The 16675-nt window shown below is 37.2% G+C and overlaps 2 protein-coding genes, 1 long non-coding RNA gene and 1 other non-coding gene across 4 annotated transcripts; 3 read left to right on the top strand and 1 right to left on the bottom strand.

Annotated features, from left to right (window-relative positions):
* Nucleotides 1-229: 229 nt before the first annotated feature.
* Nucleotides 230-301, bottom strand: TRNAW-CCA. Its single transcript has one exon. It is a non-coding gene; the product is annotated as a tRNA-Trp (tRNA).
* Nucleotides 302-1835: 1534 nt separating this feature from the next.
* On the top strand, nt 1836-3027 carry LOC113775960. The gene is made up of 2 exons (XM_027321020.1): nt 1836-2387; nt 2610-3027. Exons 1-2 carry the CDS (start codon nt 2258-2260, stop codon nt 2828-2830), a joined length of 351 nt encoding a protein of 116 aa, XP_027176821.1. The 5' UTR covers nt 1836-2257; the 3' UTR covers nt 2831-3027.
* Nucleotides 3028-6721: 3694 nt separating this feature from the next.
* LOC113773463 lies at nt 6722-7186 on the top strand. The gene has a single exon (XM_027318110.1). It carries the CDS (start codon nt 6722-6724, stop codon nt 7184-7186), a length of 465 nt encoding a protein of 154 aa, XP_027173911.1.
* A 6619-nt stretch (nt 7187-13805) lies between these two features.
* LOC113776027 lies at nt 13806-14889 on the top strand. Its single transcript, XR_003468964.1, has 3 exons — nt 13806-14046; nt 14602-14742; nt 14834-14889. It is a non-coding gene; the product is annotated as an uncharacterized LOC113776027 (long non-coding RNA).
* The last annotated feature ends 1786 nt before the right edge of the window (nt 14890-16675 follow it).

Raw genomic sequence — 16675 nt, 5'->3', positions numbered from 1 at the left:
ACTTTGTCACATTGGCAGTAATTGCTTGTTAAACTTCTTCATCTTTTTCCATCAAAAAAAAAAATTCTTCATCTTTTTTTAGTGTAATCGTACTACAAATTTTCGCATAAAAGAAAAACAGGAAGAAGGAAAGAAATGACAAAGGCACCATACAATCTTCCTAAGCCCAAATAAAAAAGAACGGAAAAATATCTGCGATCAACATGCTGCAGGGAAACAAAACAGGAGTTGAACCCGACGTGAATCGAACACGCAACCTTCTGATCTGGAGTCAGACGCGCTACCATTGCGCCACGGATCCACCTTGTTTATATGTTGTGAGCTATTAGTTTACGAACTTCTGGCCGCGAACAGGGACAACACTTGTACATTGGGCCAATTTTATGTAGGCCCAATACGTAATCCAGGCTGTTCTGCAAGATCCACGTTCCTTGGCAAGGGTACCTTTTTTTTAAAAAAAAAAAAAAATTATGAGTAAAAAGACTCAAATTCGATACCTCGTACTTATACTTCTTCGTCCCAAATGCACCATTTAATTATACTACCAATAATAACAATTTGATGATTAGTAGTATAATTCTTACATTATTTTCAACTTAGAATGGAATGCGATAATACTAACATTCCAGTGATGTTTTTTCTGATTACAATTCCTCTTATATTCTCTATGGAAACTTTGCTAGTATGACTTTTTCTCCCCCTTTTTTGAGTCGAGAGGAAGCCAAAATTTCCGTAGGACTGTGTTATTTTTCTTCTTTGGGGTGAATTGGAGGCCTAAGGGACATTTCTAGAGACTTCTTGGGGACTAGATGGATGAAGTATTTGTAACTTTGTGTGTTTGAAATAAAGAAAGCCAAAATCTCCTCGGAGCTACAGCACCAAATTTGTCCAAACTTGTGTTTTACCTTTCTTTGACAAGGATCTAATCAACTAAGTCCCTCATTAGATGTAGAGGTCAAGGGTCGAACCACTTTGACTGCATTTTTAGAAACGCGGTCGAAAGTTATTTAACTCTTTCCAAGTCTTTTAATAGATTAAAAAGGTTCATCTTCCTTCCTTTTTTTTCAAGTATTGGACCAATTGTAACAATGTTATATTTTAAACCAAAAAAAAAAAAAGAGACGAGCATCTAACTCTTCATGGCCAGGCCCAACTACTCAAGTGACTCAACACCTTCCTATTCAGACATTTTGAAGGCGTGTACCGCCTACCATGCCCGTCTAGCGTGGTCATGTGCTTGTCGGATGTAATTAACTTCAAGAAGTTTCCAAGCGCTCCTCTATTCTGAGACACAACGTTTTCAGCAGCGCCTCAAATCTTTTTTACGTTTGATATTTCAAGTACTGAGCCTGGAGCTTTAATGGGATTTAAAGACGTTAATTAATTAGCAGATGCTAATTAATGGTGGAAATGCTACAACGCTATATTCTAGACTCCTCCTTTCATAGTTTTAATCCGCAGTCACCAGAGACTTTTTTATTTATCTGTACGATTTTCCTTCTTTATTCGTCTATCATAGAGGAATGGCTGACAATTTTCTTTGACAAAGAAATGAGGAAAAGGCTCAACCCCAAGTCATTCTGTTAATTAGTAGTGACCAGCAGACGAAACACAAATTTAGATTTATACCCAACATATGTCATTTCCCCCACAATTCCACGCTACTCCAAACAACCAATTACCTTGGGCTATGAACTACGCAGCACACAAGTTCGCTTGCTGTTGCTTTCCCATATGTATATTTTGACGGTTGGTTTTTCTCAGAATCATCATGGATGCGTTGATTTTTCTAAGACTGCATTGCCCTTTCAGCCTTGTGTAGGTATTTCCTGTACTTTCTATGCCCTCTTTAGGATTTTCTTCCGGGTGATAAATAATAACAACGGTTGTTGGTAAAGGCTTTTGGTTGGGTGAGGTTATAATAAAAAGAAAGAGTCAACACCATTGGTTATCTTGTCCGTCTCGAGTTTGATGTCATTTTCTTGACAAAAATTAAAGAAAAGAGCAGGTGGCTAAGCCTTCCTTTCCATCCCAAAATATTCCATTCTTTTTCTACCAGCTATTACCACTTTACTCTTCAAATGCAATTTCTCTCCTTCTTTCCATTCCGCATTCCATTTCTTTGTGTCCGAGTTATGGCTGATCATCCCATCGTCTTTCACCGGACCAATCATTAATGACCCTTGAGACGAAGAAGAAAGCTAGCTGGAGGAAGATTAATTCCACAAATTAATCCTTGAAGCAGATCATCAACAGCATGGATAATAATTCCTTGGGAACCGGGTTGATGGCTGTTTTCGCTGTGTCCGGAAGCGTTGCTCTTCTAGCCATGCAACTCCACAAACGCCTCCTTTCGGATTTTATGGAGAAGATGGAGCTTGAGATAGGTTAAAAATTACCAGCCCTGTTACCTTTTCTTCGTTTCTTCATCTTTACGGAGTCTATATATATTATTCGGTTTCTTTGCTTTTTGATCCATTGATGTTTCTTTCGTGAAACACGATGCATGAGTTGACTTCCAACAAGAAAAAAAAAATTAAATTTTTTTGGGGTCTAGTTCATTTGTTTTTCCCTGCAGGTAACAAAATGGATTTCTGAAATGGTTGCAGGGTCTAAGAAAAATCAACGACTGAAGAAGGTGAGGTTTGCAGATGATGCTGTGCCACGTCGTGCGGCTTCAAGCCAGAATGCAGAGCCAAAGAAGAATGATCTGCGCGGTGTGGCGTGTCCAAAGCGTGCACGTGAAGAAAAGTTGGAGACATTGCCCCTCAATTGGCAGGCTTTGTATAAAGGGATCATAAAAGATAGGGAGTTTAAAGGCCTTAAGTAACTAATGTAGATGCATTGAACTAGTATAAATTTTCCATGCCTTTTCTTTTTAATTTCTTGTTTTGTACTGGAAAAAAAAAAAAGTTCTTTGACGTTTGAATTTGCTGATGAGTGTCTATGCATGATACTTTGTGCAAATAATAATTGTATTGGTTGTTCGCAACTGACCTGGGTACTAAGTGGAAGTTTCAGAATTGTGAACGGTTTAATGCATGTTTCATCATTTTACTCTTTTTTTTTATCTTTTATTATTTTTTGTAGTCAATTTTCCCATTGTGGAATGATATCCTCAAATTTTGCCTTTTTATTTTTCCTTTTTATTTTTGCAAGGCATCTCGACATTTTCGAATTGCCGGTTTATTATTCTTTCCTTATTTCTTTTTTTAGTGTGGCATCTACCTGCTATTTTTTGGAGGAAAATGAGAAACGAAACTCGAGCAAGAAGCGGGATTGGGGGAAGAGCGAGGCCCAGTCTTTGTGGTTTCCTGTTTGTATACGCCATCCAAAACAATCGAACTTGGGTCAATCCTTATGGATGCGGCGACTATAAGTTGGGCTGTTATGGACTGGACGCAGGATAGATGCTTCCCACCACTTTAAATGGACCGATGTCCTTACAACTCTGCTAATTGTGTGTAATATCAACGGCAGTAAATGAAGCTTTTTTAATGCTAGAATGATAATGAATAAACGAGTTTAAGACACAGCCAAATTATTAAAAATGTATGAAGTGTTTTTTATTTTATTTTTCCGAATCTAGATTATGCTCTCAATATGGCTAGTGCAAGAAGATAAAAAGGTAATGAATAGGATGAGCTTAATTATTTTTTTTTATTGAATTGTTTTTCATACCCACATCATACAAATCAGTACAAACGAGTCAATTTCAGTCAGGAGGATACGAAGAATGTTAAAGTTTTTCATTTACTACTATTGTAAATATTAATAGATATACTGTAACGATTTAATGTATATGAGATCAAAAAAATAATTAACACATTTATTTAAAATATATATATAATTTTTGTGTAGGAAGAATGGGCAAGTCAAAGCAGGCCACGTGCCCAAACTTAATGATTGGTTTATTGACGAAGTAAGTGATGAGAAATATTTATGTAAAGGAAATTAACTACCCGTTTTCTCATCTCTTGAATAGCGTCTCTCCTTTCGGCAAGCAAAGGTTGCTACTAATATATTGATTACATTTTTGGTGGATTTGAGCTGTCACAACTTTGGGGTTAATTTTGCAAGTCCCGTCCAGCCTCCCATCGAGCGAAAGTGGGCATCACATCAAATTATACACAAGCGGATTTTCACAAGATCCGGTAACGATTCAAGTGTACGACTCAGCTGTCTAAGCTGCTGCTGTGGCACGTTATGTGCAGCATACTATAAATATTTAATAGCTTCTAAACTAATCAAAATGGACTCATGGTTAAGCCAAAAAACAAAACAAAAAGAACAGCAGCACCCCCCCCCCCCCCCTTCCCCAAGAAAAAGAATAAGAGAGAGAAGTCAATAATAGTGCATGAAACACACTAGTGCAATTTCATGGCGAGTTAAAAAGAAGGTTCTGATCAAATTCTTGCCGAAAGTACTTCAATAAGGTCTCTGGTATGATGCCAAGTAGCAATCGATTTTCCAACTTACTGTATGTCAGTAATGTGGGAGGTCGTACTACTATTCGTTTTTGTAATTAAGCCGACAATGGATGCGGTCTAGATACCTGGAGTGTGAAAGCGAAAGAGGAAGAAACTTTTTCTTCTACCAAAATGGCAAACATTTGAACTTAGACTACAAAACCTTGGCTCTTAAAATCTCTTTCAACATGAAGTTACGTTACATTGATTGGATGTACGGGCAACAAACAAGTCCTTGTACTGCTACTACCGAGACAAATGAGAGAGAACCCTTGTTTGGAAAGGGATTTCCTACCGAAAAACGTTCTCCGTAAACACGTTTCTTAATTATTTTTTTAATTTACATATATCAAATTGCTACAATATAACTTTTACAAAAACTCTAAGAAATTACAATCTAAACACGATTAGGACCTTTATAAGTCAACGACGTAGGTAGTTAACAAATATGCCAACGCATTGATCTTCAACATCCATAGTTAGCGTATACAGAACAACCCAATAACCCTCCTCTCGATAATAGTTTTGATACCGCATTCATCAAGCTTAATTAATTAAGATGTCTTATGTTGCCCTACTTAAGATGTCTTATGTTCGCCACATAAGACAGCACTGGATGTCAAAAATAAGGTCTTATGACCTTACGTTCACTATGGTGTAAATTAAGGTCTTATGACCTTACCTATGAGTTTGCTCGATCAAAAAAGTTCCTTGAATTCGAGCAATATGAATTGCTCGACGAGCTCAAAATTAAGTCTAATATATAAAGTTCAAAATTGTGTTGAGTTTAATCGAGATTATACACACATATTTTTATTTATTACTATGAAATGTTTATTCAATCCATTGTATAAAATTATATAAAATATAAATTAAAATTTTTAAAAGTCGATTGGGCTCCAATAAGTTAAATTGGTCTCAATTTATACGAATTTGAATTCAAATTCGACTTGATTGCACAATTTGACTTATTAATTTAGATCGAATTTATCTCATCTGCTGGTTAACGACTTAAAGTGATATTTTAAAATCTCAACTCTCAAAAACACTTTAAACATCATCAACAATAACATCAATACGCAGTTGGCGATGCTACCAGTCCTTAGTCCTTGCGTAAAGGCGGTCAAAGCGTTAAAGTCCCTACAGACCACCTTTTAACTTTTTTCTCCATTTTATTAAGAAAAAAGATTCAAAAGACCACCTCAATTAGAGAGGGGGGGGGGGGGGAGAAAAAGCATCATCGGTTCAGTTCATCACACACGACGTGTCTCCCTGGACGTCTATGGACCAACCATTTATCCTTTAATCAAAAAAAAAATAGAAAGACTAATCCGGGTCCTGGATACTTGTTTGTCTGTCCTTTGCCGGTAATACAAATCCTGCTCAAACGGACAGCCTGCTCTTACGTTTTCTCGTCTTGCGCGTTTCACACTTTGAATCACCGCTCCAACAAATTGCAGTCTCACCATTTATCCCTACTTTTCCCCTTTATATGTATAATAATATATCTTCAATAAGTCAGCATTATGCTGTGCAATTCCTGATTTCGGCATTGTATTGTATGCGTTTCAACATCCGTTACACAATCCATCTCCATATTCACTTTCCTCCTATATATGTACGCCGTCTCGATCACTCACTCTTTAGCCCCATAATCCTCTTCCTCTTCCTCTTCTCTTTCCTTTCTGTCTCGCTCGGCTTCAACCCTTTTTCTGCAACAAATCTCTGTAGCTCTTGGACCACCCAAAGAGCACAGACAAATGCAAAGAAATCGGAAATTTCCCAATCCCCATTAGAATCGGTCAATCCAAACAATATCTCCTGGAATATTTCTGAACTCAAAAAGCTCTGTCCTTTTCCTACTCTTTCGGGAGGGATTTTTGTTAAAAAAAAAAAAAAAGAAAAATTAAAAATCTTACTGGGCAAATTATTAAAACATCACCAACAACCATCTTTATCCCCGTCATTTCCTTCCTAGCGAGGTTTACGACCGTTTCCTTCCCCTCCCCAACAAAAAAACCATCCTCCCACCTATGGCTGAACATCCGCCTCATTCTTTCTTCTAGCGCTTCGTATATCTGATCCACAATTTGGGTCGATTCAAATATTTGAATAGACCCAACACAGCAGCAACAGCGGCTGTTCCGTTTCCTGTTTAGCTAAGAAGCCGTTTACATGAATGAATATATAATCAAGAGTTAATTCGGGGGCACTTGAGGATTAATTTCCAAATCATTTGCTGCTCTTTTTTCATGACGAAACAAATTGTTCTGCGGGCGCCCCCGTCTTATACGGACCGCCGGCAGCCACTCCTGAGCCAAGAAGAAACCGGCTCGCGCCGAGGAAGCAAGCGGGTGGCGGAGGTCGTGGGAGGGACCGCTGCCGAATGCGTGGCAGTCTGCTGCTGCTGCCCGTGCGGGCTGGTGAATTTGCTGGTCTTGGCCGTCTATAAAGTACCGGCGGGGCTATGTCGGAAGGCACTGAGGCAGAAACGGCGCCGCAAGGTGAAGAATGGGGGACATTTGCCGCCCCGGAAATGCGGCTGCAATGACGTCGAGCTATTCCAGCTCCACCCCCTCCCGGGCCCACTTCTCACGGCGGAGTCGGATAAAGACGTGGTGGAGCTAGAGAAGGAAATGTGGGACAAATTTTACAGCACTGGATTTTGGAGAAGTCCCTCCCAGAGGAGCGACTCCGCCGTAAATTCGTCGCTGTAAAAGATTTAAAAGGGGGGATGGGGGAATTGACGAAACAAATATTCGTCCCAGTAAATGTTTCAGTTTTTTTTTTCCTTTTATTTTTTTAATTTACTGGGTTGATTTTTTTTCCCTGCATTTTTCCTGTTTCTTGTAAGATGTAATTGTCAATCATATTTGGTGGTGGTTTCTTCTGTAAACTCAACTCAAGAGGGGAATAATTTGTCTCCCTTCTTAATTTGGTGATTGATGTACAGAAAATCAATAGCGGCGCTAATACATTTTTTTGTTGAATAAGGCAGCTTATCTTATCATCCATCGGGTTCATTTTTTCATTTTTTCATTTGGGAATTAGTAAAATCTTCAGAATTTGTTGAAATGTCACGATCAAATGTGTTTCCGTTTCACAATATCCAAATAACTTGTTGGAATGGATGCGGTAATTTGGGACAGAAATCAGAGTATAGTACTGTATATATATATATATATATATATATATATTTTTTTTTTTTTTGTTTAAAAAAAATGATTGCTTGTCAGCTGTCAAGCTGAAGTGAGGAAGACATGATGGCGTGTCAAGCTGAAGTGGATTGGATATGATTTAAGATGTAGTGGTGTTCGATTTGTACATGTGTATAGTATTTTGTTGGTTTGACAAATTAGTTCACGTTTTATCTGCTGCTAATTATTGCTTCGACGGAAAGTGTCATGGTTGTAAAAGAAAAGATTACGAAATTGACGTGGATTGGATTCATTATTATTGGTCTCACTTTAATTAATGGTTGTCTTTCCAAATTAATGGTTCAAAAAAATTGCCGGATCATCTTGGCTATATATATATATATATATATATATATATTTTTTTTTTTGGTGTTTGTTTGTTTGGGGGGGGGAGGAACAGTAGATTTTTTTTTCAGGTACTTTTACCTAACAAGCAAGTACTACTACCACGTAACAGCATTTAGAAATTTGGCTACTAGTTGAATCTATTCGGATCCAGACATTTCGTGGAGCCCAATTGTTTATCTTTGTCTCTTGTGGGACCATTTCCAATCGCATCTGAGGAACTTTTATATACTACTCCCTCCGTCCCATTTTGATAGTCCCGTTTTCCTTTTTCGTCTGTTCCAAATTGTAGTCCACTTTCCAATTGAAAAATGTAGTTGTATTTTAATTTTTCTAAAATGTCCTTATTCAATGTAAGTTGTTGTTACTATAAACCTACCCCATTTAATGAGAGTTAATTCTTTTTTTACCATCAATTCAAGTTCCCATAAAGTTGTACTCTATTTAATGTGAGGGTATTTTAGGAAAATAGCAATCTAAATTTATTTTCCAACAAAGTTAATTATTTTTTCTTAAATTGTGTGAAAAAAGAAATGGAATTTTCAAAGTGGGACGGAGGGAGTACTATTCATCAACTAATAAAATGGCAAGAAAATCTTTGTAATTAATACTACTCTCTATTAACTACGCAATTATTATTATTATTATTATTATTAGTGGTGATAACTGATAACAAGCATTAATTAATTAGATGTACTGATGGGGTTGCTGCTGGAGGAGAGGAGGCTTCATCAAAATTGTCAAACACCACTTTAGAATCAGCTAGATATAATGTTTGGAACCCAAGTTTTTTATCAAGTTTGTCTGCTACAAGTTTTTTAAAAATTTTAATTACAGTAATTTCAAAATTTTTTTAAAGTTTTTAAACTTTACACTTTAAAATATTAAAAAATCTATACATTTCAAAAATTTTTTAAAAAGTTTCTACAGTAAATTACAATAAAATTTTAGATAAACTCCCAAAAAACTCATCTTCCGAACAGGGCAGTAGCAGATTCTCGAGTAGTTACTTGCTTGAAGCTGCTATATGCAAATCCATTCTTGAATCCCGTAATTCTGCCCCTGACACCACGATTTAAAGTATAAACCAATGTTCATTTCAGAGGCAGAAATGAAAAAAAGCCCATGATGATTTCTGAAAATACTCCCTGTGATGATTGATGATGATCAAAACAAAACAAGACGATCCTCGAGAAAAGATGCAGGCAGGCAAGAGAGAGAGAGAGAAGTTTTTTTTTATGCAGGTTGTACTTGGGAGATGTGGAGTCACCGTCGAGCCAGTAAGTGTAGTACTCCAGCTGGTCGCAGGAGACAGGAGTCCCCAGGTGGTTTTTAGAATTTCGTTGCAATTATCACCACATGGTTGCAAAAATGGTCCCTTTGTCCTCGTGTTTGGGCTTTCCCGCAGGAAGCGCCAGTCTGGGGGACCCGAACTAATGTCCTTGACCAGACAGTAAGGTAATAGAGCCAATTTGTGTTACTTCAACTCACTGCTTCAGTCATAATTCACATGGACTTATGGCCCAAGGACTAGCGACTTCAGAAATTATTCAGACATTGTGTGTTATTGCACAATAAACTGCAAGCACAAACTTCGCTGCCCTCGTCCTCTTCTTATTTAAAGTTACCTTTGTAGCAGTTGGTCACCACATGTCTTGTGAGACGAAAGATTAAAAGTTAAAATCTTGTTTTCTTTCAAAGTTACCATTTAACGTGACTTCTCTTAAATTCATATGAGTGCGTGATACACCGGTATGGAACTAATTGTGGTTCAATCCCCTTCAGTCTCCTTTCTAAAATAGGTTAGAGTAGGGTAGGTGTAGATGATGTCATTTGACCCAAAAAAAAAAAGTCCTCTTCTTACTTTATTGGGCAAAAAACCTCAGCGGCCATTAAACTATTGGCGAGATCATGTTTTGGCCATCAAACTATTTTTTGTCAATAATTGGCCACTAAACAATTTAATCCGTAAATCCGTGACCATTTCGTCATTAATTGTTCTTAAGTTCTGAAATTAGCATTACACGTGGCAATGTTCGGGGCAATTTTGTCCAGCAATTTACTGACCCTAAAAGTCCAGCAATTTTGTCGAGCAATTTACTGCAATTTTGTCCGGACTTACAATCAAAACAAAATAATTGGTCCCTGCTACTAGTTTGGAGCCTATCTTGTTTGTCCTAAATCCACATTTAAAATTGTACTCCAGTACCAATTAGTAGTAGTACTTGATTAATTAGGAGGCCTAGCCCGGGTGGATACACGATCTCAAGTCTCTAGTCTCTACTACTGTCCACGGTGTCTAGGATCCATGGCGCCCATCGGAAGTGGGGTTGCGGTTGCACCGGCTTCCTGCTTTTGGCCTTATACAGATATCTACTGTCACCAGAAAATGTCCTCCAATTACCTGAGGAGAAGAATATGTAACAGAAGAAGAAGCACAACGAGATCATTACCGCGATACTCCAACGGGTCTAAAGCGGGTGCTTCATCGCTGAGCTGCAGGCAACCGGCTGTCTCAGCTGAACCACCACCACCACCACCAGGACAAAGTTCGGTACTCCTCCCTCACGTCAGCAACGGCTACAGGCGGCAGCCCCATCTCTCTACTACTACCAAACAAGAAGCAGGAGGGGTTGTGATGAGTCCTGGTTTAATAAACTACTTTCGAGTATCGGAGGATTTGGTCCTCCCATCCGAGGCTGACGGTGGGCCTCCGCGCTGGTTTTGTCTTTTGGACCGCACCTCCTGCTCTTCCTCTCACTCTGCCTCTTCTTCAAAAAACCACAATCCTCTCTTGCTTTACTTACCAGGCCAGCAGCCACTACCTAATAGGATTAGTAAATTGCTAGACAAAATTGCCCCCGAACATTGCCATGTGTAATGCTAATTTCAGAACTTAAGAGCAATTAATGACGAAATGGTCACGAATTTACGGATTAAATTGTTTAGTGACCAATTATTGACAAAAAATAGTTCGATGGCCAAAACATGATCTCGCCAATAGTTTAATGGCCGCTGAGGTTTTTTGCCCTACTTTATTCTTTCATTCATTGTTGTTACATGAGCTCATAACTCTCTTAACGAGTTGAAAGTGTTAGTTTAAATCTCGCCTCCTTCTCGTTTCTTAAATCTTACTCCTTTCTTGTTGATAAATAAATAAATAAATAAAGCCAGAAACTCTAATGTCTACACCATACACCCAAAAACACCTTTAGAAATTAGAGCACCTTAAATATATACTCATTGGGAGTTACGCATACCAGCGTTCATGAACGCCTCAAACTTGTTTGGGCTTCTTTCACACCTTTCTTTTAGTCTTGTTGTGTGAACCAGAGGTGCTCTATAACGTGTGAAATGCTGAAAGCCCTGGGCGAGAGTCAAAGACATGAAGAATTAAATCAAAGGAAAATACCAAAAAGCTGAGGTGCTTTTGATCATCAGATTCCTCATCATTTCTCACAATCACTGGACTGCAACATCACGTAGATCATTGCGGAGGAATTCAGCGTTTTTAAAGGATAAGTTGCTGTCCTCCCGATACAGACATGGTTTACATGCAACGAAGCTCATCTTTTCTGATTCCCCTTCTGCTTTTGACCCATTCCCCAAGATTTAAAAAGTCCCATCCTAATTTGTATTGTAGTATTACAGGATGCCTTGCTTTAGTCTTTACAACTTTCGGCTACGAATCATTCTTGTTAGAAATTTATCCGCATGTAAATGTTATTATTGTATCCATACTTTCTGGTGCTCATTTGTTTTGGTTATTTGTGTGTTGGGAATAAAGTGGCACCGACAGGCCCATAAAGTGTACAGTTTGGGCCAAGACTACGGCATTCAGGCTCGGATCCAATTGAATATAAACATATTCTATTCGGATGCAGGTTCTCATTTTGTGATTATGGAACAATTTTATTCGTCCAAAACTGTAAAGCGTCCTAGTAAAAGAATTGCCACAGCCTCCCCAAGATCCATCTCAAAGTGATAGGCACGCTGACCAAGTGATTGTAAGATTTTTGGGCCGTCTCTCATATTCTTCTCTCTCTCCTTTCCTTTTGCAAGATTTTGGATTTCCCACGAAAGGAAAAATGAGAATTGTTACAGCTATTCAACCGATGGACATTTGACTTTGTTTTTGCTCTGGACTGATTTTAGAATTAGGAAAAGTTGCCTTTGAGTGATTATAAATTTTAATTTTTTGGTAATTAGAAAAAAGTATAATCAGAGTACAAAGGAAACCATGAATATCACAAAAATTGATTATTCAAAATTAAAATTTATAATCAATTAAAATAATCGACCGAGAACTAGCCCTGAACACATCAGTGGTTAGTGGGTAGTCATTGCGTCCTTCTTATTCAACCGATTGAAAAGGAATCACGGGTTGGTTGAAAAAAGTATTATAAGAGACTGGATGCGGTAAGGTAGTTGGGCCTCAAGTCGAAACCGCATGACATGGACCATTGGATTGTCCATTTCAAAATGGGAAAGGTAGGCGTGCAAGTGGGTCTGGGTAGACAAATTGTAACAGGCCTTTAAATACTAGGGTACTTATGTTTTCATGCATCCCTTGAAACTTCCGAATACCTGGGAAGTTGCAGCCGAATTTAACACGTAAAATCAAATTGGGCATAGTAGACTGCCACAATAAGAGCCGACAACTTGCTTTCTTGCTCAAGTTAATTACCCCATAATATCTTCGATGAAGTTAGGCCTTATTTAATAATTAAATTTAGTACTTAAATTTAATTGATTCAGATCTTAATATATTCAGACGGTTTGATAATAAAAAATTAAACATCTGAATTAATTAAATAGCACTGAATTTTTTAAGCAAAACTTGCTTTTAAAATTAAGTGATAAATGAAATATCACTTATCACTGAATGTGATATGCACTTAAATGTATTAAATTTAATATTTAACAATTCGATAACTTAATCGATTCAAATTTCAAACTTCAATTTTATCAAATGTCTCACACCTTTTTTTTATATAAAAAAAAACACAATATATAGATTAGGGCATCAGAAGTTAGTCTCAACTTTTTTTTTTTTGTTTGTAAAAAAAAAATACGACCTTGCTCAACTGAAAACACTTGTAGGAGGCCAACAGCCAATTAATTTGCTGAAAAGGGTCTTCAGTTCCGGTCTTTGACAGTAGTATTTAAGTGCACAATCTAACGTTCTACACTTCAATAAGCACATGAGTACGCAGATTTTTTGCTGTGATTAATGTAACACGTATTCTTTTCTTCTCTGGATTACTTATTCATCAAAATGGGGACTCATGGAATAAAGAAACAGACGGATCAGTAGCACCTATTATTATGAAGAAATCATGATTATTGCAATGATTGATGAAGAAATGAAATCTTAACGGTGCCTGGGCTGTGCAATTAATAAAGATTTAAATGATCTCTTCTAAACAGATACGATAAAAAAATGTGGGTCACAAATCAATGCAGGCTAATCATCCCTTATCAACTGCTACAATTATTATAAAGCGGCAGAGCATCAAAGCAAGCAAGCAAGCAACCGCCAGTCACCCCACACTAAATCAATAATATGCCTATCGAAAGACCCAAAAATAGTGCTAAATCAATGCTGCTAAAATCTGTGTGTATCTTTAAACGTTCCTTTGATGTATCATTCAAGACCCAAATATCTATCAAAAGAAAAATAAAATGGCTATCGGGAATAAAAAAAAGAGAAATATATTACTTAAAAATTACTAGTACAAAAGTTCAAAGAAAAAGCTAAAAATAGAATAAAGCTGAAGCTGAATGTGACCTCCATTTTCCATCTCTTTGCTTTTGGTTGGACCTTTTCGGCTTTTCCTCTTTCTCTATTCTCTATCCATCTCTTTCTTTGTCTCTTTGTCTCTGGGTCCAAGAATAATTTGGGCTTAGCTGAATGGGAACTTAGAGTTATCTTCATCCAGGAAAATAAGGGATAAAAATCAGAGCTTTGGCTTAAAAATTTCCATGGAAATTTCTTGACCCATTTTTCTAGGCCATATCTTCTTTCAATGGAGGTACGTTTTTCGAATTCGAACAAATCCATGAAATATAAACTTGTGATTTTGATTTGTCATTTGTCGATTTCCTGATATTTCATTGATGTAAATTGATGTTTGAAGTATGCAGAGCTATTTGATTGCCCCGAAAGGTTCATTCTTTATTGCTATTTTTTGTTGAAATTTGATGGGTTTTGCATCTTTTTTTGTGGAATTCAGCCAATTATGACGGATGCACATAATATTTTTTGCAACAAGAATTCGTGGGTATTGTGACGGATCACGGTTACATTTCCAACACGTTTTTTTGTTTTCGTGAAGAGAATTGTTTTCTGAGCAGGCAATGGTGCTTCAACTTCCAATTTTTAATGAATGAGAAAATTAGTACTGTGGAATGCATCACAAAAAAGATTTATTGTTCAACTTCATTGAATAGAAGAAAAATCATTTCCGGCTGCCTTTGCTAATTTTCTCATTCTTTTGAAGCTATAGAATATGCTCCTGGGTTAAATTCTGCATTTTTCATTTTTTTAAAAAAATTTCTCACTCTCTTGGAGCTCTTGATGGCTTAAGGTTCCGGGGGAGGATGAGGTTAAAAAGGCAGAGGATCGTATGACATCAGCCGCGGCTTTTGTTGAAGGAGGTATACAGGAGGCATGTGATGATTCATGCAGCATATGCCTTGAAGCCTTCTGCGAAAGTGATCCATCCACGGTAAAGGAACTCCATCATATATACTCTTTGAGTTGCCTGGAATTTGTCCTAAACCATTTAATTTGAGACGTCCTGTATCTTTCTCCTACAGGTAACTATTTGCAAGCATGAGTTTCACCTTCAATGTATTCTTGAATGGTATGTAAGGCACCTGCTGAAGCAATGTGCAAAAAATTTTCTCAAGTCCCTTTTTTATATTTTTTGTAATTTTTCGTTTTCTTTTTAAGTATACCATAATCATGTAAATTAGTTCTTTCTGCTAGTTAGTACTTTCAGTTAGGGTGTAAAGTTAAGGACTTCATCCAAATTTGAAGTATTTTATAAGTTAGTGCATCGGTCAAAATGAGAATAAGAAGTAGCCCTGCAAGTCTCAGATAGTGCCCTTGTTTAAGCCATATGTCCCACCTCCTCGTGCAATAGCTCTTACCAAACATAATGAATTAGAAGACTGTTTTTCTGGGGCATAGTCTAGAAATTTAAATGTTATTTGAGTGAAAGGGGTGGAACATTGGTGATGGATTCTGCTGAAGTGCACAAGTCTTTTTAATATATTTTTGAGACAGAAAAGCTTTCGGGTAGGATGCTGAAAGCAGCCAAATATTTAAGGGGGCGAAAGATGAGAGTGATGTATGGGAAGAAAAAAGGGGATTGATGGATATTTTTCTTTAAAGAAAAAGCTTTTCTCTTCTTTCTGTTTTGTTTTCTGTTAAAAAGGAAAGAGGCTTTCATACCTATGTCTCATTTCATAAGGAGGCTCTGTTTAGTTAATTGAGAGGTTTGAATTGTGCAACTAGTACCTTCAAAGAATTTGACAACTTAGATTTCTTCCCTTTTATAGTTATTAGACAAAGTAGTGAAAATTCCATAATTCTTTGATGCAGCTCTCACTCTTTCTCTGATTAACACTAGTTAAATTCCTTGTGATGTGATTTTAAATCAAGATCGTGTGATTGCTAAAGGATTGTGCCTTAAGAAACCATGGTGCTTGTCTTCTTTTCCTTCCATTCTTCCTTGCCTAAGCAACAAAGTCAAATTATCATATGATCTCTGCCTTCGTTCTTTCCTTTGTAGTACCTTTCCCCAACACACGATTTACCCTTTCTGAAATTCCTCAACCATTGTAATTGCCTGCTTAAAAGAAGTGATCTGCTTATATTTTACAACATGGTGGATTTAGTTTCTAATTGCATTTGATTCTTGTTCTGCGAGTAGAATGGAGGTTTATAATAAGGTTATGTCATGGGAGATGTTTGAAATGCTATGCTGTTTAATGGAGGTTTGTGGTGGGATTTTATTCGATTAAGTGGTTATGCCATTTGGCTGATGAGGTGAACTGTTTCAAGAATTCTGGTACAGATCTTGCAAAAAGCATTGAAGAACCCTTTTGACTATAATGTGAATTAAGTTTTAACTTCAATCATGGTATTTGTATTATGTCTTTGGAATTGTACTCGTATTCCTAAGGCAACAGATGTTGTTGATTGTTAGCTTTACTTGTGGAACAAGGGACGTTAAAAAGTACATGAAAGCTTTGGAGATGGAGCGATTAGCTCTTACAGAAGGATGAAGATAAAGGTGATCCTAATGCATTGTGAATATGAAACTTTGGGCCTGGATGGTTTTAGTAGCCATTTTCAGGAATTGAGATTACTCAGGTCAAATGTCTTAACAGTTTAGGCACTGGTTGGTAGTTTGAGTTGATTTGTGAGTTTTCCAAAGGCTCTGCAGTATATATTGCCCGAGGTTTACTTTATATTTTCTTGGTGCAGGGATTACAAATTTGGTTTGGTAAATTGTTAAGTCTTTCTGAAAGCAATAGGAGGAGGTCAATGATATTTTTGATAGTGGAAGTTGTTAAAATGGTCTTAAAAAAAAAACACATATCCAAGAAGTCATCTTAGTTGGCTTATTAAAAATTCAGTATCAAATAGGC

The sequence above is a fragment of the Coffea eugenioides genome, chromosome 6 (assembly GCF_003713205.1).
Source record: "Coffea eugenioides isolate CCC68of chromosome 6, Ceug_1.0, whole genome shotgun sequence".
Lineage (NCBI taxonomy): Eukaryota > Viridiplantae > Streptophyta > Magnoliopsida > Gentianales > Rubiaceae > Coffea > Coffea eugenioides.
This window is presented reverse-complemented; position numbering and strand designations above follow the sequence as displayed.